Raw genomic sequence first — 24,938 nt, forward strand, 5'->3', positions numbered from 1 at the left:
AAGAAACAACCATCTAACAAGGAGCAGCCTAAAGCAACCTGCAAAGAACAAACAAAAGGACAGAAACAAATAACTTTGAAAAGAAAATCGGAGACCAAGCAACCAAAAGCCAAGAGGAGAAAAATAGAAGAGACAGCAGCAACAACATCCCAACAAGATACAGCCTTTCAACCTGGTGATTTTGTTACCGTTGGGCTCAAACCGAGAAAAGGACCCATAAGTGTTTACGTTGCTGAAATTACAAGTAAATCTGAAACAGAATATGGGCTTAAATATATGAAGAAAGCTGGAAACGCATATGTGTGGCCTGAGAAGTCAGACGTTTCTCAGGAGCCAACAGAACATATCATTTCAAAGCTAGAAGCTCCTGAACTTGTCAATGAAAGAGGTCATTTTAAATTCAATACACAGGAACTCAGCAAAGTTAAAGTTAATCTGTTGAAAATACACAAACATGTGTATTTCAAATAGAAAATGTTGAGCATGTGTTGGTTCTTACAATGTGTAGAGTCCGTAACCGTAGTGCAGTCTATTTCTATCTCATACAAAAAATATGTTCTATTGATATAAACAGCAGAAACTGACTATACTTGATAGGAAAAGTGTTTATTTTAGAAAAACAATGTGCTTGGGGCACTTGGTTCTACAAACTTTAAAAGTTACAGTTAAAGTTGTGTGATCATTTTTGTCAATTTTTAGAGTTCATCGCAACTGGGATGAAATATGGTTTTTTTATGCTTATCTCAAGCAGAGATTTTATGCATTTGTTTGTTAACATTCTAATTGTTAGTTTTCTGTGTTTACCTGAATAATACAGACTTGTTTCCATTAAAATCTTTGTTGTTATATGCCTGTTGTAGTGTCTGTAACCTTACACTGACCTGTATGTAAAAGTCGCCAAAAAAATAAATTTATAAAAGCGACTGTAGGAAAACAAATATCATTTCCAATGACTGAAACTTTAAACTAAAAATGGACAAAATTTCATGGCCCTGCATGGAAGTTCATTTTTCCACCTTGGTGAGACACTTAGGTGGACAAATACCGTGTTTTAGCCGAAAATACACATGGTTTAAACCCCCAGTAAATTTACATTTTACTGACCGTTCCAAGGCGGTACCTAACAATTCTTGATAAACATACCAATTATTTATATATATATATATATATATATATATATATATATATATATATATATATATATATATAGTATTTATGCACTGTGCTGTTTGTAGAGTTTTGTGCTGTTCTATGTTTCTTGTTCGTGATTTTGTGTTCTAATTATGTCTTTGGCGTTTGCCCATGCATTGCCACTAAACCGGGTTTATGTTTAAACTTTTTGCTACTGAGCATGTTTCTGTAGCTTTTGGCATAAATATTGCTCTACAGCCAATAACAAGATATAATGTTTATCTTTAAATGTTAGAATAGAACTTGTATTTAAATATTAGAACAGAACTTTGAAATAATGAGATTGAATATGAATATAAATGATATAATGATGATAACCATTAACACAATGAAAATTAAAAATAACTTTGTGAAATTATGGTCTACACATGCACATGCAATAGTATTTAATAGTTCCATTGGTATTTTTGATAAATCATGTCAAACAAATTGTGATTGAAAGGAGAAAAATAGGTCTTTAATAAATGTACTGTGTTTTCATCAATTTCTGGATGCTTCCGACCCTTGCCAACATTCATACATTCCACATCACCGGATTGTCCTTTTACACATCGCTCTCCTTTGTTTGTATCAACTGGAAACATTTCTTTTGTAAAATAGTCTGCTACTCCCAAGAACTGTTCAAGCTTCTTGAGCTCCACCCAAGGCTGTGTTCGAAATGTGTCTCCGTCTACGAAATGCAAATTTGACTGTTTAAATTGTTCCAACCACATTTTCACATGAAGCGAGTAGCTAGATCTCCGTACAGGCTCACTAGAACTGTTAACAGTCTTTCCATCGGGATGAATCACATGTTTAGTGAATTTATATCCAAGATTGGTTTTGTCATGATCGGCATGATGGATTTGCAAATAACTTGACACTGTTCTCTCCACTGGTTCCCGTAATATGAATATTAGCTTAATGTTTTTGTCAAATTTGTATATCCTAGTAGGGCAGTGTTTATTCTCAAAGCAGGATGGGGTCTTTTCAATAGCTATTTGATTGGAGAAAGTACATGGCATGAGATCACGATACCAGGAGAGGGGCTTGTCATAATTTTTGTTGAAGTATTTAGCCTCACCAGGGTGTCTCAATACTTCTATCTGTGGATGATTTCCAAGAAAATTTCTTAATGTGCCTGTTCCTCCTTTCATGACACCAACTATTATTGCCGTTGGGAAACGTTTGATGCAGCTGTCCTTGTTCTTATTTATTACTCTATTCATTAAAAATGTCACAGTTAATATAAAAAAGATAAAAACGAAAAACATTGATTTCTTTTTTAACAGTTCTTCTTTCAGAAAGGCCATGTTGGGACTGATGTCAATTCTGTAAGCTGCAAACTAACACCAAATCTGTAACAGAAATAAAGGGTCAATAAGTAACAGTTAATAAGTCAATAAATTTAGATTTTTTGTATATACATCAACAGCATCATTACAATATAACAATAATAGATATATATATTTAAATTGTTTTATAATGACTTAAACATGTTTGATGATCCTAAACTTAGATAACTAATTGGTCATGGTTGCTCAGTAGCCCCTTTAAATTTTGAGGACAGTTGGTTGAATATGTGTACAGGGATGGAAAGTAACTTTGCCAGCATGGTTGCCCGTCTGGGCAACCAACTTTTGGGTTTTGGTTGCCCATCTTATAATCTATGATCCCATATTTTTTAGCTAGAAAAAAACAATGTTAAATTTGATTTCCTTCTTAAAACCATATAACTTGTTTTGTAATTCACGTTTACGTTTTGATTAATCATATTCATGATTGTAGATTTTTTTATCACTTTTTTGTTTGCCGTTGACGTTTATTAGAGGACTCGCACCATCTAGGAAACGCCACATTGTTTATAAAATGTCACAACAACGGTCAACTAGGGCGCCACCATTGCGATAAAGAATAAAACGGCTGTTCGGGCCAGAGCATAAGTATCGAGCGATTTCAATGGATATAACAATAGTGCCGAGAGGGGTGAGTGCATTGATCATTTGTTGAAGCAAAAACAAGCATCTGCTGTTTGTTTTGATCTGTCATTTTTACGACAAGAATATTTGCAAAATGAAAAAGAAAACGTGTTCCCAAAAAAAACTTATCGCCCGGCCGGATTACCATCTGAGATAATTCACTCGCCCGATCTGAAAATAACTCGCCTCAGGTGAACGGGCAACCGTTAGTTTCCATCCCTGGTGTATAATAATGCTAAACTCAAAAGAGTGCCAGTCACATTCTATAGGGTTAGGGTGCATCAAGAGCATTGACCACAAGTTGTTCACTGAATGGTGTGTGTAAACATCTTTTAAGCAAAAGTGTGACAATTATGACAACTGCTTACATGAGAAAAAGACGGTGAAGGTGACTTCCCTTTGTTGTAAAAAACCCCACAGCGAAGTAAATTAAGAATGTCCACTGTTAATTTTGGGATGACAAAATACTTTGAATGTCAGACAATGTTTGTGTATTTATACATTTTCTCTCACTTCGCTGTTTTGGACCGAAATATAAAAATAAAAATGAACACAGTTATCAATTTTCTAATCTTTTTTTTTATACTGAAATCTGTCCGGCAGTGTCAATTTGACTGTCAAATTGCTTAACACTCATAAGTTGAGCTTCTATTTTTTCTTAACAATATGTCCAAAATGAAATTAACCATTTCTACCTTGCAATACACTCATGGTAATCTGTAAACTAAAATACTATCTAAAAGTAAAATTAAGCTCTGTTACGGATCATTTTCATTTTGAATGATTGAAACTTATCTCCCATGTTTCTGATTGTTTTTTTGGGCAAGGAGAAGGCAGATTATATAACTAGAGCTCCCATTGTATAAATATACAGATCATAATATATTTGCTACAATATCTTCTGCCCCCACTATATTCTATCATTTTTTAGACTGTAATGTCGCCTACAATATTTTTCATTTTTTTCAACACACTATGTTAAGTCCTGTATGTGTTTATTTAATCCATGTTGGCGAATTATTAGCTTTCATGAAATTGAACATTACGCAAAAGTTCATTTTCATTAAAGTCTTAAACATTTAAGCAAAATGTTTATCAAAGTGCCATTTTAACTTGTAATAGATAGACCATAATGTCACTTACATTAAACTAATAACTATATGTGCATTTCCTATAAACCTAAATTTCTACCACGCGATTTTTGACTTGGTTATCAAGCTGGTTTCCATGCTATTTATTGAATTGTTTGACCAGCTTAGCACCGTTAACTGTAATTATACGACATTACCCCCGGCAGAGCTATTGAAAAAGTGTCTTCTTACGGTTGAAAGCGGACGGTGCACGAGAATTTCAATTCAAACCCCACTAGCCTTTACATTGTATTTAGAAAGTCCATGATAATAATCTTATGTTTATCTTTCGGAAATATATTTCTATTCATCTACAGAAATGGCTAGAGTCTGTTACATTGAAAACACCAAATTCCTTACAACAGGATTAAACAATGTCTTTAGATGAAACCACTGTGTGTGTTTATTATGCTAGAATGAGTGATAACTCAAAAGAGAAAACCAAAAAGACAGTTTCTGCTCCTCACCTATGTTTTTCAACATCACTGTGTATTTATGAGTTCTGTTAGTCATATCCCTAAAAATGAACCTTTATAAATGTTCTTTTTTAATTAACAGGTATGTAGCCACAAATTCCCAAGTTAAAAAAGCGTAAAAATACCGCTAACATTTTTAACCTGAACCTAAATTTTTATTTTGATCATTAAAGTCAAATTAGTTAAACATGATAATGCATAATTAAAGCTGCACTCTCACAGATTTACCCATTTTTACAACTTTTTTGTTTTTTGTCTTGGAGAGAGCATTACTATTTGCAAACCAATGATAACAGTCGGCTAACAAAAGATCAGCTCGCAGATTTTCTTATTTCCGTTCGAAAATTATTTTTTTATGGCTTACTAACGGTTTAAGAAAAATGCATAAAACATCAATTTTAGAACTTGACTATAAAATTTCTGCGATCTAATGTTTTGTCTGCACTCTTATATAACTAGTTTGCAAGCATTTTCGCCAAGGTTGGCTCGTTTAAAGACAAAAAATAAAAACATTTGTCAAAACGTTCAATCAGTGAGAGTGCAGGTTTAAAATTAAAAAAATATGCATCAACCTAAATTGAACTCGTTTATATCTACTCACAAGTAAGTTGTACAAAATAAAGTTCAAAATGCCTTACCCTTTACGTTGTATTAAGAACTGATTACACCACACACACTTGCACAAGGTTGGCGATGCCTCCGGTGAATAACGTTGACAAGTATCCAAGTTAGCCTTTGTAACTTTATTATACTTATGCCCAAGAATGACTTATTTTTTATACCTGACCATTGAAGTCACTGTAATAATACTGATTAAGAGGCATTAAGATTTAATCAAGCTTGAAGTATAGTTTCATTGAAATAGTCCAAGACTCTCTGACCAGTTTATAATGTTCACAGTTTGTCCGGCTTATGTTGATATATAAGCCTTAAATTCTTATGATGATGCAGGTCATAGAATAATAAAGGTGCTATAAATATAGTGACAGCAGTTACTTATGTGAGAATCTACTGTTTGCTGAAGAATTAATTTATGAAATTTAAAAATGTAATACAAGAGTATAAGTTCTATAAATCAGTTCCTGATAAAATAAAATATCTAAGTAGCTTTACTCAAGCTTTGATTATTGAACAGAATTATTGGGGATCAAATAAAGCTACTTTGTTTTTTTAAAGTATTGAAACAGATTATAAAGGTTTAATTTGTCTGAAATACTATTGAAAGAATATAGATTTGACTATCAGTTGACCCCTATAACTCTACATGCATGCCTCTTGGACATGTCTTAGCATGTTCTTGCCAAAACAATTTTGTTCAATAGTTTTTAGACTATCTGCGCATGCGTGCAGGTAGTCTTAAGACCACGAACTCCAAAGAACTACTTCTATTCATGTCAGTCATAGTCACACCAACTAAATCAGGAAAAAATTAAAAAGGCAGCTAGCTAGTATACACAAGCAATGCTAAGAATATGTGGAGTTGCAAGAAATGTCTTTGACAATTTGAGCGCCTAAAAATGGACCAAAGTAAAACCATGCTTTTACCGTGCCAGGTGAATTTAAATCCTTGTGGAAACCAAAAGTTGAGAATTTTCTTGAATTTAATTATTATATAATGCCTGATAAAAAATATACTATTCTATTGAACAGGATGCCAAAGGCAAAGAGGCATCTCTTAAATTCAGACATGTTCACAAAAGTTTTAATGGTAACAGGTGCATTGAGACCAAAAACTTTATCACGCTCTCAGTGGACATATTTTATTCCATTGTTTAGAAATTTAATTATGTAGGCTCCAATGTAATCTTTCACTCATTTACAGTATTGTTTCAAGCTTTACTGAAAGTACAGTTCCTCTTATTGTAAAAATGTTTACCAAGAATAGTTAAGTTACAAAAATAATTACACTATTAAAAAATATTATTACATAACAAAGCACTAAACATGTATGAATTCTGGTACTTTATATTACCATTGATGATAATTTCTTATTTTAAGACTCGATATGAAGCAATAAATGTTATATATGTGATTGTTTGCTGTAAGTTGTTCTCTTAGCCACTATTTTCCATTTGCATCATTACATGCTGTTGAATTTTGAGGAAATTGTTGTGAAAAATGTGATACTGAAGAAATTTTGAGGAATACACTCTATCATATACACAGAAATGTCTTAGGTTGATCACAAATAGTTATTTTATTAACATAAAAGGTATTATAAATGCGTATTATATTGGCTTTCAATATGTGTCCCCAGAGTGTGCACTGAAAAATAGTTCAATTTTGAAATGAAAAATTTGGCAATTGTAAGTTACAATACATTTTTGAAATTTGGTATGTGGTCTATAAAGATGCATAAGGTGAGATTAATGTAGATTTTCCCCTTATTTGATTCTTGTTTTAATTACAGCAAAAACTTTGAGAGGTAACAACTTATTTTTATGCCCCCCAAAGGTGGGCATATTAAAATCGCACCGTCCGTCCGTCCGTCCGTCCGTCCGTCCGTCCGTCCGTCCGTCCGTCCGTCCGTCCGTCCGTCCGTCCGTCCGGCTCTGTAACTTTCCCTTGTATGGACAGATTTTAAAATAACTTGCCACATGTGTTCCACATACCAAGACGACGTGTGGCGTGCAAGACTCGTGTCCCTACCTCAAAGGTCAAGGTCACACTTAGTGTTTATTCACAATGGAGTGCTGCATATAAGGACATAGAGTATAGGTTGTCGTGTCCGGGCTGTAACTTTCTCTTGTATGGACAGATTTTAAAATAACTTGCCACATGTGTACCACATACCAAGACGACGTGTCGCGTGCAAGACCCGTGTCCCTACCTCAAAGGTCAAGGTCACACTTAGTGTTTATTCACAATGGAGTGCTGCATATAAGGACATAGAGTATAGGTTGTCGTGTCAGGGCTGTAACTTTCCCTTGTATGGACAGATTTTAAAATAACTTGCCACATGTGTTCCACATTCCAAGACGTCACACTTAGTGTTTATTCACAATGGAGTGCTGCATATAAGGACATAGAGTATAGTTGTTGTGTCCGGGCTGTAACTTTCCCTTGTATGGACAGATTTGAAAATAACTTGCCACATGTGTTCCACATACCAAGATGATGTGTCGCGTGCAAGACCCGTGTCCCTACCTCTAAGGTCAAGGTCACACTTAGTGTTTATTCACAATGGAGTGCTGCATATAGGACATAGAGTATAGGTTTTCGTGTCCGAGCTGTTACTTTCCCATGTATAGACAGATTTTAAAATAACTTGCCACATGTGTTCCGGCATACCAAGACGACGTGTCGCGTGCAAGACCCGTGTCCCTACCTCAAAGGTCAAGGTCACACTTAGTGTTTATTCACAATGGAGTGCTGCATATAAGGACATAGAGTATAGGTTGTCGTGTCCGGGCTGTAACTTTCTCTTGTATGGACAGATTTTAAAATATCTTGCCACATGTGTTCCACATACCAAGACGACATGTCGCGTGCAAGACCCGTGTCCCTACCTCTAAAGTCAAGGTCACACTTAGTGTTTATTCACAATGGAGTGCTGCATATAAGGACATAGAGTATAGGTTGTCGTGTCCGGGCTGTAACTTTCCCTTGTATGGACATATTTTAAAATAACTTGCCACATGTGTTCCACATACCAAGACGACGTGTCGCGTGCAAAACCCGTGTCCCTACCTCAAAGGTCAAGGTCACACTTAGTGTTTATTCACAATGGAGTGCTGCATATAAGGACATAGAGTATAGGTTGTCGTGTCCGGGCTGTTACTTTCCCATGTATAGACAGATTTTAAAATAACTTGCCACATGTGTTCCACATACAAAGACGACGTGTCGCGTGCAAGACCCGTGTCCCTACCTCAAAGGTCAAGGTCACACTTAGTGTTTATTCACAATGGAGTGCTGCATATAAGGACATAGGTTGTCCTGTCCGGGCTGTAACTTTCCCTTGTATGGACAGATTTTAAAATCACTTGCTACATGTGTTCCACATACGAAGACGACGTTTCTTGTGCAAGACCCATGTCCCTTCCTCTAAGGTGAAAGATACAGTGTTTATTCACAAGGGAATTCTGAATATAAGGACATAACAGTGTAGGTTGTCAAGTATGGGTGGTATTTTTTATGTTCAGAGGCAATTTAAAATAACTTGCCATATGTATTTGACACGTAAAGGCAAGGTCAACTTTTCATGTACTGACCTTGTTCGTAGGTCAATGTCACATTCGGGGGCATTCGTCACATACTGTGACAGCTCTTGTTGGTTTCAAATTTAGACAAAATGTGTTGATTTTTTTGATTTTTCTTGAACAACTGAGTTATTATGCATGCACATGACTACACACAAGTACCAATTACTGATTATATAATTCAGAAAAAGCATATGATTTATGCTTGGTTCTTGTCATAAGACAGTTTTTATATCACCCATATTGTAAGAAATGTTCACAATATTTGGATTTAAGGCGCGTAATACATACTTTTATAAAAGCTTTAACCGACAACATAGTTATAATCACGGTACAATATGGGACTTTTATCCAAATTTTGAAGATTTTTTACCATGAGTTAAAAAAGTTATTTATGTTTCATAACACCCACCCCCAATTAAACTCCAAGGGCTACAAAGAGCGACAAGTAAATATTTTGTCTATTTTTGAATTTTTTTTGCATTATCAGAGATTATGAAATTAACACAACAGTATCTGGTTAAATAAACTTCAGTTAACAGAAAACTTAAGTTCAAACGAACACATTATTGATACACATGGAAAAAAATCATTTTGATTGATCTTGTGTCAGTCTTCGGAAAAGAGCAGTTTTTCGATGTTTGAAAATTTATAGCAGTTTTATAAAATTCATAAAAAAAATAGTTAAATATAAGGCAAGCTGCTGAAATCATTTTAAATATTATCTATGATGTCTATTGAACAATTTAAAAGACAATTTATGATAGTTTACCGTCCACTTTTGAAGAAAATATACATAATGTCATGTAACCATACATTTTTATAGCTATTAAAATGCTTAAAAATCAACCTGTTTCTTGTACAAATTTATAAAGCTTAATTGGACTTATTCATAAACTGTACTCTTTCAAATAAATGAATTTTACTTATAATTCTAACCCAGAATACAGAGTTTAAAAGAATGAGTGTACTTTTGAAGTAACATATGTGAAGAAACAAGAATACTGAGCAGGCGGAAATGCCCCTCCAAAATGTCAGAGTGAATGTTATTTTAATATTATAACTTGTAAACACTCTCTTTGGGTAATTTGATGTCTATCTGTTTTATCTTGTCATTGGTATTCTAACATTTAGATTTTTTCACAATAATTCTTCACTCTTCAATATTTGAAGTTTTGTCTGTTCCCATGCGTTTGTACTTGTGTGCACAGATGATAACTACTCAATGCTGAGTCAATGCTGATTTGGTTTTCATGCCCCTTCAGGTACTTTTCTCATCTACAAAGTTTAGTGCTGTAAAGGAAAAAAGTTGTACTTTAAAGCCTTTCTAACTAATTAGTATAGATAATTATACTGTCATACATATACAAAATAAAATATAAGAAGTATAATATTTCTCGACATTTTTAAAAAAACAACAACAACAAGCTGATACATACATGTATATATAAATAAATTATTAAATTTATCAATCAAATTCATCATCATCATCATCACCACCACCACCACCACCACTTGATCACCACCACCACCACCACCACCACTTGATTACAGTGTGTATATAAAAACAAAAACCAAGTAAAATATGTTTTATGATATATATTATATGAAATTACTCACATCATCTCTATCAGATGCGACTGCCTTGTGGATAGACATGGCTGTCAAATCCGCTCTCAAGGATCCAACATAGTATTTAATGCAGGCTGGAATTCTTCATAACCCAGTGTTGTTGACTAAGTAATATTCAGTCATTTTCCTGCCTGAAAGAAATTAGACTTCTGATTATCAACCAGCAGAAACTACCACTGTAAAATACAAATGCACAAGAATTATACATTCTGCACTTATATCCATTTTAGCCAAGAGTAAGGGGTGGTAGGCACAAATGTGTAGTTGTTGTGCATATGGTAAATAATAATTTACGACAGTTTGGGGTTTTAACGAGACCAACACCTGTCACCAAGCAAATAAATGTCGCTAGTGTCCAAGCAGTCAAAACACGTACAATTTTTTCTCACAGGTTAATTTTAAAAATATGCATTTTGTAAACAAATAACGGGCATGTACATGTATTATGGTATGTTAAAATTGGGCACGTACCAAAACACATCATTTTTAAACACAATTTTAAGTCTAATATTTTTCTAAGATAAAACAATCATATTAAAGATTACATACTCATATCATATACATAAATAATGTACATAAGTACATATAAAAATATATAACATGTACATAAGTACATGTAAAATATGTAACATGTACATAAGTACATGTAAAAATATGAACATGCTGTCTTAACATTTAGCTAATAAAAATGATTTAAGAATTCCAAAGATAAATTAAAAAAACAACGTTTTTGAACACATCAACGTACAAAACTGCTCAAGGATACTTACATTCATAGCCCTTTGATACGAATATCTGAATATCCCAGTTCCATGCATTGACAGTTCGTTTTTTCGACAGAAAATCTTCTCTTAAGCGAATAATTCACTTATAATCCATGTTTTACCATAATGACTCAAATTTTTAGATGTATCGTAATAAACTGTCAGCGTGCACTTTAAGTGTTTATTTATTTTAAATGTATATTCATGAGAAAAACATAACAGAGTTTCCAAATTAATACTACGATGTAGAAATTCCATTATTGACCTATGAATAGCGGGAAAATACCGTGTGTATCTAAAAATAGTAAGATATTAAGTTGCCCGATGTTCGTCTCGATATATTACAGCGAGTGGCGATATATGTCGATGTTACCTAATGTTTCCCAAGTTGTATTACATGGTTAATACCTTAAGGTCAAAATATTTTTTTATTTGTATTTCCTGAGACTTCCTCAAAGCTATTTCTGTGTAATTTGAAGTATTTACTTTCATGTAAAATAGGTGACAATCATGATTGAAAACTGGGTTTGAATTTTCAAAACCTATGTCACACTTTTGCCTCATTATTTTGAAAAGCACCCATATTTGCCTTAGTGACCTAGTTTTTGACCCCATGTGATCCAATTTTACAAGCGGTTGAGACTTGGTCAAGGGTAACATTGTACGGTAACCAATGTTTCTGGACAAAAATCTAATATTTGACCTAGTGACCTAGTTTTTGAAACCACATCATCTATATTTAAATTAATCCAAGAGTTCATAAAGGATAACATTTTGATAAAGTTTTATCAATATTTGACCAAATAAAATTTCTCTATAAGGTTTTTTTACTAAAATTTGACCAGTGACCTATAGCTAGTTTTTAACCCCATCACTCTATTAGCGGTCGAGATTTAATTAAGGGGAACTGTGAGTGAGTCTGACCAATTTTAACATTATAATTATATTGACCTTCCCAGCTTCCAAGATATTTCCTATAATGGTTTTTGACAGAAAAAATGTGGTGTTCAGAAAGACGGACAGACAATGTCTAATAATGTCTTGATAATTTCTTAATGTGTATCATTTCCTGGATTCAAAAACAAAATTTAAAAGAAATTTACATTCAAATTAACAATTTTATTCAAATTTGCATTACCCTATCCCCATTTCAGAATTGTCCATAAAAACGACATCACCCGAGAGACAAAAACAATCCTTTATTTCTTTTATTTTTCAACATTTTGGTAATAATTTGGTATCAGAGTAACAAGAAATATATTTGCTTTCTGAAATAATACATTATTGATCACATCACCAACAAATATAATCATACTGTACTGAAATAGCCAGATGGTATTTCAATTTTAACATACTGTTTTGAATGCGTGAAATTGGAACACCGATGTTTAAAAGCAAAAATAACAAGTTCTAGAAATACTCATGACCTGTTCATTATTAAAAATTATCTTTAATCTTTTGGGAACATTATGCCAAAAAATTAAAATGTTTTACCGTCTCATTTTAGAAAAAATAAAGTTTTAATTCCCAACCAACTACTTCAGCCGTGCCTGCAAGTTATAAAATCTTTACTAATATGTATGTAATAAAAATGTACTTAATTACTTTTTAATGAAAATGCAATAATAAATTTTGTAAAAAAATGTAAGCTTATGAAAACAAAGAAGAAAAAAGAATAATATATTTGTGCTTCTGGCTGGATTCGAACCACTTAACCTTGAAACCCTCAAAAGATTTGTAGTCCTGTGCTTAAGAACATAGGCTAAAGCATTAAAATTGAAGAGTTTCAAGTGGAGGTTTTCATTAGGGGTGAGCTACCTTAAAGTTGACAGTAAATTATTCAGTGCAGAAGGGAATTAAATTAACTAATAGACAATGCTGTTCTTTGTCATGCCTCACCTACATGTTTACATACATGACATTGACAGAACTGAGAAGTGAAAATGAAAGTAGACAACTAGGTGAAATGACCGAGTATCTATTTATTATAATGACGCTGTATTTACTTTTTGATGAATGCCGAAGGAAACATGTTGATGAAATTTTACAAAAAATCACTCATTTGTTTTTTGTATCAATTGCAAACAAGTCTGACTATTTGGAAATTGGAAGAAATGAAAAATATTGATATATTCATTTCATTTTCTCTATGAGTCTGAAAGTCATCATTTTTAATAGACAGCAGATTTTGTATCCAATTTAAGAAGAAGGTAAGCCCATTAAATTGTCTCTGAAATATAATTTTCTATGAAGTATTTGGTTATGCAAGTGAGTGTTTTTATTATGGAATATGACAGTGTCTCATAGAAATATAAATAAAGTGTAAGAAAAAAGGGATAAACAAAGTGAATTGGCATGCGCCCCAAAGCGCTGGGCTGGTGATAATGAAAATCCCCTGGTATGTGACCCAAATCCCAGATATTCTAAACAAAATTATCTCGGAGCCTTTAAAGCTGCACTCTCACAGATTGACCGTTTTGACAACTTTTTTAATTTTTGTCTTTGAACAAGCCAATTTTTGCAAAAATCCATGGAAACCAATAAATAAGACGGGTGACAAAAATTAGATCGCGGATTTTTATATAAAGGTTTAAAAATTTATGTTTTATGCATTTTTCTTAAACCGTTAGTAGCGGTTTAAGCCATAAAACATTAATTTTCGAACGGAAATAAGAAAAAAATACGATTTGATCTTTTGTCAGCAATCTTATATCATTGGTTTGCAGATATTCAAGCAAAAATTTGCACTTTCCAAGACAAAAAAATAAAAAAGTTGTAAAAATGGTATATCTGTGAGAGTGCAGCTTTAAAAAATATGGCATGTATGTAATATAATATCTTGGTTCCAATACCTCATGCAGCAGCAATGTTTTGGTGGTTGTCTTGTTGACGTTATTGTAACACTTTTATGTTTATTTCATATAAATAACAATTTTAGCAAATTTTATTACAATAACTACAAATGATCTTGAAATAAGGTTTACAATTTTCTTTAAGCATTTGGCAATTTTGATGCAGCGATGAGAATTGTATGCATCATCAAGATGACCAATCTCCCAGCTAAGAACTTGTTAATCAAACAATTGACTTTTTTAAGAGTTAAAACAAGGGATTAAATAATGCAACATGTTATCAGAGTCACTGCATATTATGTTGAAAATGCCAATGTTAATCATTATAGTATTATATAAATTATATCCTTAATTATTTATGAAGAATTTCCCAATTTTGCCAAATTAACGCGAAAATTCCAAATCTCACGGGTATAGGTCATATTCCCAAAATACCGGAAAAAAACCTGCATGTCTAATGTCATTATTTATGCGAAAAAGCTACAGAAACAAGCTCAGTAGCAAAAAGTTTAAACATTATAAACCCGGTTTAATGGCACAGGGTCAATGCCAAAGACATAAAACATAAAATCTCAAACAAGAAACATGGAAGAACAGCACAAAACTCCACAAACAGCACAGTGCATACATACTATATATAAAAAACTAGGTATGTTTATCAAGAATTGTTAGGTACCGCCTTGGAACGGTCAGTAAAATGTAAATTTACTGGGGGTTTAAACCAGTTTATGTGCACAACCTCACTCTTATCCCAACAATCCTGAATAAAGTAATATCGTAAATGGTTGAGCGTCAAATTTCCAGGTGTTTCTTTAACATTTGCTTACCTAGTTTTTGTCATGTCTCATTTAAAACAGGACTTCTTTAATTTTCTATTTATATATAAAAAAATAGGTGTGTTTATCAAGGATTGTAAGGTACCGCCTTGGAACGGTCAGTAAAATGTAAATTTACTGGGGGTTTAAACCACTTAATTTCATTTTGTTCTATCCAGTCAGTATTACTGACACATGGGTGTGTGGGGGTATTAATCACTCTACGATAGCTCTAGTATTTCTTGCCCTGGCTACAGGTAAGGGTGTTATTTCGAAGACAGAGATATGCCAATTTTCTTTAAAATAAATGCTTTATGCATTATGCTATTTAAGTTTTACGTTTGTTTTACAGGAGTGGAGGATGCTTTTTGTTCCACTAACAAAGTGATGACTGTGTCGGTACACAAACATGATGTTGGCTTCTTCCCAGGTTAACTTTTAAGATATTTCTAACACACATTAACTTATGTACAGTATTAATAAAACTATTAAAATTAAAAACAATATGCAGATGTAAGAAGTATTAACTTTATATATAATTGCAGATGTAATTGTAATTTTTATTCCCCTCTGAAAATTTCATTAAAATTTTCCAGGGCTTTTTCTAAATTGGGAAATTTTACAATTAAAAGAACAAGCTTTTAGTTTTTAGTTTTTTTTGTTTTTACTTTTGATTGGGATTTTTTTCTGAAGATCGGGAAAAATATCATATATTTTGCTTTGGGAATGGGTCCGATAGTCAAACCCGTGGGTACTATAGAAAAAGCCCTGTATTAAAATTTTAATACTACATGTACCTCTGGAAATTTCAGGCATTATTTTTCTCCAGCATTAGAAGGATTAGTTGCGGCCTCTTGGCCGGAGAATAAAAAGCAATATTGATCATGTTTTGAGCAACCAGCTAGAATTTAAATTTCATCAAAATTGAGATATGTGTACATGTATACGGTAATATTGGTAAGAAAAAGAAAATTGGCATAACTTGATCATTTGATCATTAATTGGAAAGAAGATTAACAAGATTTACTGTTGAAGAGTTTCCCTTTAGTAAATAATCCTCGTGTTCCAGGAACTGGCAGTATAAATGATGTCGGTTTTGGAAAAGGACGCTACCATACCGTCAATATTCCGCTACGAGATGGTATCAGGGACACTGAATTCTCTGCTCTAGTGTGCAGGTAAACATTATAATGCTCTCAACATCATCTGCCTGCTCTTTTGTTTGCAATCAGACTTTCACATTAATTGTTAGTAGGGATGGCAACGAGTACCCGAGTACTTGATCGATCATCCGAGTACTCGATCGATCGTCCGAGTACTCGAGTACCAAATCACTACTCGAGTACTCGTAATTTTTTTTAAAAATCTAGAAAAATCACCAAAAACACGATTTACAGACAAAGTTACAGATCTGGTTAGTTGCCAAGAGGGCAATATATGGTCCCCCTAATCCCCGCTGTGTACACAATTGACCCTAATAAATTAGTTGAGAGTTGCAAACTGTCAACAAAGGGCCCCTATTTCCAATTTGCACTGATGTCAATTAGCGAAGTTTTGATGAACTTTCACCTACACAATTCTATTGCTTACCAATTAGAGACCTTTCGCAAAACAATGGATGCTAACAAGCGAACAAGTAGCGACCGTAACGAGCATTGATATCTTATTGGGTGTATTTTAACTATTTTTGTAATGATTATCACAATTGATTGGTTGATATCTGAAATCAAGAATTATGAATATTAATGAGGTAAACAACAATAATACAGTACTATTAATGACAAAATGTATCACGCAAAACAGGCAGTTTATAAGAATGTGACTTGCTGCGTCATGGTAAATGGCATGCTGTCAGAATGGCTCAACATAAAACTAGGTTTAAGACAGGGTATTTTGTCCTCAATTTTATTTAATTGCTTTATGAAATTCTGATTTAAAGATGAAATTGACCAAAAATACGACCAATGAACAATAAACGTCATGAACGATACATGTATACACGATCTTGTCTTTCCCAAATAAGAATTCATTTTTTCCGAGTAATCGAGTACCCGAGTACTCAATCGAAAGATCGGCCGAGTACTCGAGTACCAATTTTACTACTCGTTGCCATCCCTAATTGTTAGCCATGACCAGTATTGTATTGAAGCATTTTTTGCCCTTGTACAAAAAGCAGATTCTGTAATATACCTCCAAAACCATTCACCTATTAAAACTTATCTCATAATGCTTAAGATGTTTTTGTAAAGGGGATATTAATGTACATCTTATGTTAAGAGCAATAAGTTTCTTATCTAGCTTCATAAATCATCTCTGTCATTGTCATGGTTACTCTCTTGAACCACTTGAAGGATTTTGAAATAACTCACCACAAATGTTAACCATATTGGGAAGATGTGCAGAATCAATGTTACAAACATCATTGTTCAAGGTCAAGGTGACACTAAGAGGTCAAAGGTCATATGACTACATTTAGTGTCCACTAATCTATGTATCTCTTGAAGATTTTGAATGTTCACCATATTGAGATGGTGACTGTGACGAGGGGAGACATTGGTTTAAGATTGCAAAAACAACCATTTAGTTCATCTCTGTCATTGCCATGGTTACCAGGATTCTGGTGAAAGTGAAGGAACAGTATCAGCCAGACGTGGTGGTGTGTCAGTGTGGGGCGGATGGGCTGGCAGGCGACCCCATGGAGTCCTTTAACCTCACACCTTTTGCCCTTGGCAAATGTCTGTACACACTGTTGTCATGGAAACTACCTCTGCTGTTGCTTGGGGGAGGTGAGTACTGAGCATTGATGTTCAATAAAAAATCATCTTTAAATTATTCAAATACCTTGATGAATGCAAACTGTTGTTTAAGATGATTGAAAACTTTAGTAGTTGTTTGTAGGTAACGTATGATGCATATTTAGCTAAATATTGTCTAGTCAGTGCCTAATAAAGTCTCAGAAAATAAAGAGTGATTATATGAATTTGCGGAAAGGAAAACAGCCTCTAAAGATGCTTCATGAAAATGACACCATATTGTAAGATTAGCAAAATAAATGTATTATAATACCAATACAACTCAACTATCCTTTATAATCAGGGCTCGAATTTAACTTTTTTTGTTACTTGCAAATATTTGCGAGTGCTAAATTTTCAATTCGCAAAACCTGAAACTCATTGACATTTTTTAAGTCAACCCTTTGTGTTTGCTATGAAAAAATATATAATGGAAAACACTGATTTAAGGCATAGTTTTATTGTTTTAATGAATAATCTTGTAATAAGTTTTGGCTTCTTTTTGGAACCGATTAATCATCACCAACAGCCGTCAGCGATTTTAAATCTGACTACGCGGGAAAAAACTTAAATTTTTGCTTGTCATCATTCTACAGACTGTGTCTCTATTATCGCTAAATACCGCCGCCAAAAATGAAAACAAAAGACCAGTCTATAAAGCTGTAAACATAGTAATGAGTACCTGCCACATAGTAACGAGTACTAGCCTGTGCCTAGAAAATTAATCTAAGTCATCACTTTCTGTGTGTTTATCGGAAAACAAAAGTAGGCATTTCTAAAATGAGTTTTACATCTATTGTGCAGGAATCGATCACAGATTATGTTTGTATCTCTTTCAAGGATTGCATTTTTTCTGCAAATTTTGAACTCTCAAATTTTTGCGCCTGTCTTTAAATTCAACTCGCATTTTCCAATTTTGACTCGCGGGTGCTAAATTCGAGCCCTGATAATAGTTTATCAAGTGTCTACATCTGGTGTCCAAGAATATTGTAGAAAATAGCTAAGGCAAAATGAGTGAAGGCCAGAGACTCCTGATTTGGTGACTCTGGATACCTAATACTTGCAATCATTGGCAATTTTTTTTTGTAAAAAAGCTCAGAAAAGAAACAAAATATGTAGGTTTAAAATAATACACCACTACATGAAACCGGGCAACAAATGTCAATTATTTTCTGTAAATTTACATTTAAAAATACAAATTTACCCCACATACATGTATTATACAGGTATGTAATACGTACTACAGTCTAAACTACATCTGTGATGGTCAAAATTTCATTTCTGTGAATAATAGTATACAGGTATTGATGATAATGAGGTTTAATCCTGTTTTATAGACAATAAAAATATAAAGAATATCAAACTGTGTGCACCATAATCAGGACATAAAATTATGTTTTATTATAATTATGCTTTCAGTGATAAAGTTTCTAAAAACTGTGTTTACATCATATTTTATTCATTAATTTCATTTCATATTGTGTTTCACACATAGGTTTGTTTACATATTTTATATGTTTTTTTATAAATGGGAGAGACATTTTTAATCAATGAAAAGGTGGGAATTAGACCAATCTTATAATCATGTTTGATAATTTCTTGTCTTTGTGACTTACAGTCTATATGTAATTTCTTTGTTTTTATTCCCCCAAAGGTGAGCATATTAAAATTGCACAGTCCGTCTATCCGCCAGTCCATCTTTTCGTCCGTCCATGTGTCAGGCTGATATTTTCATGTCAAAGCTATATCATTTTCTTGTTTGGACAGATGTTAAAATAACTTGCCACATGTTTTCAGCATATAAAGATGATGTGTCCCATACAAGACCTGTCTTCCTATCTTTAAGGTTAAGGTCACACAAGTGTTTGAATGCTATGGAATGCTGCATATAAGGACATAGAGAATAGTTGGTTGTGTCCTGGCTGTTTCTCTTGTATGGACAGATTAAAAAATAAATTGCCAAATGTTTTCGACATATCAAGACGACGTGTCATGTGCAAGACCCATGTCCCGACCTCTTAGGTAATGGTCACACCCTCTAAGGTAAAGGTCACAACCTAAAAGGTGAAGGTCACACTCAGTGTTTGTTGACCATGGAATGCTGTTTATTAGGACATAAGAGTGTAGGTTAGGTGGTTCAGAGGCAACTTAAGATAACTTGCCATACATTTCATTGCTGTTTTCTTCCCTTTTTTTATGACATTGTTCAAAGGTCAATGTCACAGTCAGGGGCATTTGTTTTACACTGTGGCACCTCTTGTTTTACTTGTAGTTGCAAGTGAATATACCAGTGGTGTTTTTTTTTGTAGTTAATGATTTAATGCCCTCACTTATTAAATGCTATTTTACACAGATTTTATAATTATATATATTTTACTGTGCTGCCCTATGGCCTGGCATCTTTGTTTGATGTTTTCAGTTTTGTCTTCTGTTAATGAAGACATTGTAGAATGATAAATTGTCATTTTAGAGAAATGATTCATTGCGTAATATTTGTTTAGATAATAATTTAAACATCCATAATTATTAAATGAAATAGAAACCATGTGCTGAAATAACTAATACCAAAATTAGCTATTTTTAATCACCGTCCACAGAGTGGGGAGGGGATTATATGAATGCACTTAGTCCGTCAGTCCGTCCGTCCGTTTGGCTGTAACATTTCGTGTCCGAGCTATAACTTACTTATGCATGGATGCATTACCATATTACTTGGTACAAATGTTGTCCTCATTGAGACGATGTGCAGTGACCTTGACCCGGGTCCATACCTCAAAGGTCAAGGTCACACGAGACATTTAAAGGTCAGAGTTAACATGCTCGTGTCCGCGCAATAACTTACTTATGCATTGATGGATTACCATATTACTTGGTACAAATGTTGTCCTCATTGAGGCAATGTGCAGTTACCTTGACCCAGGTTCATACCTCAAAGGTCAAGGTCAGACGAGACATTTAAAAGTCAGACTACATATGTTCATGTCCGTGCTATAACTAACTTATGCATTGATGGATTACCATATTACTTGGTACAAATCTTGTCCTCATTGAGACGATATGCAGTGACCTTGGCCCGGGTCCATACCTCAAAGGTCAAGGTCACACAAGACATTTAAAGGTTAAAATACACATGCTTGTGTCCGTGCAATAACTTACTTATGCATTGATGGATAACCATATTATTTGGTACAAATGTTGTCCTCCTTCAGACGATGTGCAGTTACCTTGACACGGGTCCATACCTCAAAGGTCAAGTTCACACATAAAATTTAAAGGTGCCATCCAGAAGTGGTGATGGGGCAAATGGGCTGGTTGATGACCCTATGGAATTCTTTTACCTCACCAATTACCCTAGGTTGTGATGTGATACTGTGACTTCAGGCTTATCTAACCTCATAAGTATTGTTTTTGCTCATGTTGTCTTATCTGTCTTGAGGGATTTTGAAATATCTTTCCACAAGTGTTCACCATATTGAGACAATGTGCAAAGCACATGTTACAACTAGCTTGGTTGAAGGTCAAGGTCCCATTTAGAGGTCAAAGGTTATATTCATAATTATCATTATGTGCAACAAACTTAATATTAAAAAAAAACAATGGACACAAATGTGATAATATATTGATAACATGTGTTTTCTCGTCAAAAGCAGTAAAACAATGTTATGACGTCACCACAATATATATGTATCACTTTATAGAAAATACTTAAGGCTTGCTATTTCATCAATGTTATAAATCAAGGACTCATTTTACTTCCTATTTTTAGCTAAAATAACCTTGACATTGATCTTACCTACACTACACTCAATATGAAAAACTTGAACAAATATCCTTTTATAATATGTTCAAATATCCAAGAATATTTAGGTTACCGATCAAACAACTTGTATTTCCTATATTCCCACTCTTGACCAGTGGTTGTGTACAATTTTGGTCAGATTCAACGTACCAGTCAGGTTGCGAGAAAAACATAATACACTAAAAAACAACGGTGGGGGATATAGCTGTCCTTTGGACTGCCTTGTTATCCCCCGCCGAATCGAAGATTTCGGGAGGGGGATATTGTTTTGGCGTTGTCATTCTGTCCGTCCGTCCGTCTGTCCGGTACCATATCTTGGTAGGCATTGATCAGAAAATGTATAAACTTGGTCAGAATGTTCCCCTTGATCATATCTCGACCTATTTTAAAAGTGGGTCACATGGGGTCAAAAACTAGGTCACTAGGTTAAATCTTAGAAAAATCTTTTGAACATACTAGAGGCATTATACATGGTCAAATATTCATGAAACCTTATCAGAATGTTTTCCGTGTTGAAGTCTTGGTTGTTAATAAAACTGGGTCACATATGATGGAAAATAAGGTCATTAGGTCAAATCTCAGAAAAATATTGTCCAGAACCATATCATGGTAATGATTGGTCAAGTTATGTTCAAAATTAGTCATGATGTACCCCTTGATGAAATATGGACCACTTATAAAAGTGGTTCACATGGGGTCAAAAATTAGGTCACTAGGTCAAGTCTTAGAAAAATCTTTGAAACACATTAGAGGCAATATGTATGGTCTTATATTTATTAAACTTGATCAGAATGTTCTCCTTGATGAACTCTTCGACATATTTTAAACTGAGTCACGTGATTAGAAATTAGGTCACTAGGTCAAATCTTTCAAAAATCTTGTCCAAAACTATTTTATGGTGGTGATTGGTCTATTTTATGGTGGTGATTGGTCTGATTAAGTTCAAACATGGTCAGAATGTTCTCTTGGGTTGAATTTCGACTGCGTTTTAAAAATGGGTCATATGGTTCAAAAACTAGGTCACTAGGTCATATCTTACAGAAATCTTGGGAACACTCGAGAGGCAATACATCTGCTCTAATTTCCATGAAACTTAATCAAAATGCCTCAATGAAATCTTGGAATAGTTTGAAACTAGTCGGTCATGTGGGGTCAAAAATGAGATCACTGAGTTAAATCTTAAAAAAAACACTTTTGGACACTCTAGAGGCTATATTTTTGGCAATATATCTGGACCAATCTTCATGAAACTTGATCAGAATGTTTGCCTTGATGAAATCTTAGATCAGTTTGGAACTGGGTAACATGGAGTCATAAACTAGGTTTCTTGGTCAATTATAAATGTTACATTATATACAATATTTATTTATTTTTCAAACAGTTGCAATCAAACTTAAAATCATTTAATTATATATTTCATCAACAATTGATTTCCATTCCTTGACTTAGCCCAATCAGGCTGGGGATATCAATTCAACGAATTTGCTTGCTATACTAGGCAGAAGTTTATGGTGTTCAACTGTCCATATGACCTATTGATAATGAATTGTCCATATATCATAAATCATAAAATACATGTTTTGTGGCTCCAAAACTGTTCACAAGTCATGTATTAACAATGATTTTGAAGTATCCTGTAAAAGTTTTATGGCATATATGATGGCAACATTTTGAGAAATAGCATTTGTCTTTGATACTTTCTGACAAATTTGGTATATGTGTACAGCAACATTTTTGGTCTCTGTTAGAATGTTAAAACTATTAAGACATATTTAACAAAATTTCATACACAGCACCTTGCTATCATTGAACAGATAAAAAATATATTAATAAGGCCACACCAAATTGATAACTTGTTCATCGGATTTTTTCCATAAAATAATGGGGCGAGCGAGCGAAATAATAATACAAATATTTGTTTTGCATTTAGCAAAAATGAGGAGCGAGCGAAGAGCGAACAAATATATATAGTCATTTAACTCACTTTTGATCACATTTTATGCACTTGTTAACTAAACAATGATATTGTAAACAGTACAAGGATAACATCCAGTGAAAAAATGATAACACTAGAAGATAATTCTATACAAATATTAGTTTTGAGATCAAACAATGCTATTAGATCAAGCAAATGTATTTCTTTAAAATATTTAATAAATGAGAGAACTAAAAACCAGTTTTCCAGTTTTTTAAACCTTTTTGATTTTTTTTCCCAAAATACCCTATGCATGGCTGAGTTAAAGCCTGGACACAAGCGCCAATGGTCACAGCCACCTGCCTGCCCAATGGTATATCCAAATCTATTAACTAGGTTTTCCACTTTTCCTTAGGAAAACTTGGTTAAAAATAATTCTCTATTAAATTACATTGTCTTATCTCATGCCATGGAAATGACTAGACAAGGTGACTTGAAAAATAACACACAAAAAAATGTAGGCATTTGCATTTAAATATAAACTACAGCTATCACTCTTGCAATGACTACACGATTGGCCTTGGTAGCCATCTTAGTTCTGGAAAAGAATTTACAAAAATCCTACACCGTATTGTAACCCATTTCAGCACCAAATATGTCACAGAAAATTCCAGCCAGCGCCAGATTGATTTTAGGCTTTCTCAGAATTTAACGCCTATCTTTTTTAAACTTGCAGATTTTCCTTAATTTTTTTTAGATATTTTGTTCAAATTTTGACAAGTAATAGAAATACAAAAGACACTTTTACTTCTTTTGTACTGCAAATACTGATTGTGTCAATCTTCTTATATAGCAAAAAAATATTTCAAGGAAATACAAGAATATGCAATATTTTTTCATAGACAAAAACAATCAGCATTAATATTTAACACTTGAATGATTTCCATATATACTGTGAAATCATTAATGTTCGTGGGCATGAAATTTCGTGGATTGCCGAAAAAAAACAATTTCGTGGGTACTTGAATTCGTGGATTTTCATTTTTTGAAAAAAAAAGATGTGATCGTCCTAGATCATCTGCATAATATCCACGCGCTGGCCCGTGATTTTTGTCTTCTACGTCACTCGGTTTATGACACTCGCTAATGTGGTACGACATGCCAATTAGTGCATATTATTTACCCATGTCACTTATCGATTTAATTGGGAATAAAGGTAATAAAAGAAGATGTACTCTGATCATAAAAAAACAGATAGGGGAAGCCATTGAATGCCAATTAAGAATTTTGCAAACTGTGAAAACACCGAAAAGGTGCGTATATTGTCACGTTCGGTGCTTAGTAACCTTCAATGTACTAGTAATCGATTAATTATTTCATTAAATAAAAAACTCGAGTATGGACACTCATCA

The 24,938-nt window shown here is 33.6% G+C and overlaps 1 protein-coding gene across 2 annotated transcripts in view; it reads left to right on the forward strand.

The window, feature by feature from the left end:
- The window catches only part of LOC128238467 (histone deacetylase 8-like), a 71,658-nt gene that overhangs the window by 37,193 nt on the left and 9,527 nt on the right, over nt 1-24,938 (forward strand). Inside the window, exons 6-9 of one of the 2 annotated variants that reach the window (XM_052954420.1) lie at nt 15,373-15,450; nt 16,090-16,198; nt 17,634-17,806; nt 21,022-21,113. In XM_052954420.1, coding sequence (XP_052810380.1) covers nt 15,373-15,450; nt 16,090-16,198; nt 17,634-17,806; nt 21,022-21,041 — 380 coding nt within the window. In that variant the 3' untranslated portion in view covers nt 21,042-21,113. Of the gene's footprint in view, nt 1-15,372; nt 15,451-16,089; nt 16,199-17,633; nt 17,807-21,021; nt 21,114-24,938 lie in introns of those variants that run through there. The other variant, XM_052954419.1, reaches the window with a different exon arrangement.

This window comes from Mya arenaria, chromosome 6 (genome assembly GCF_026914265.1).
Source record: "Mya arenaria isolate MELC-2E11 chromosome 6, ASM2691426v1".
NCBI classification, from domain to species: Eukaryota; Metazoa; Mollusca; class Bivalvia; order Myida; family Myidae; genus Mya; species Mya arenaria.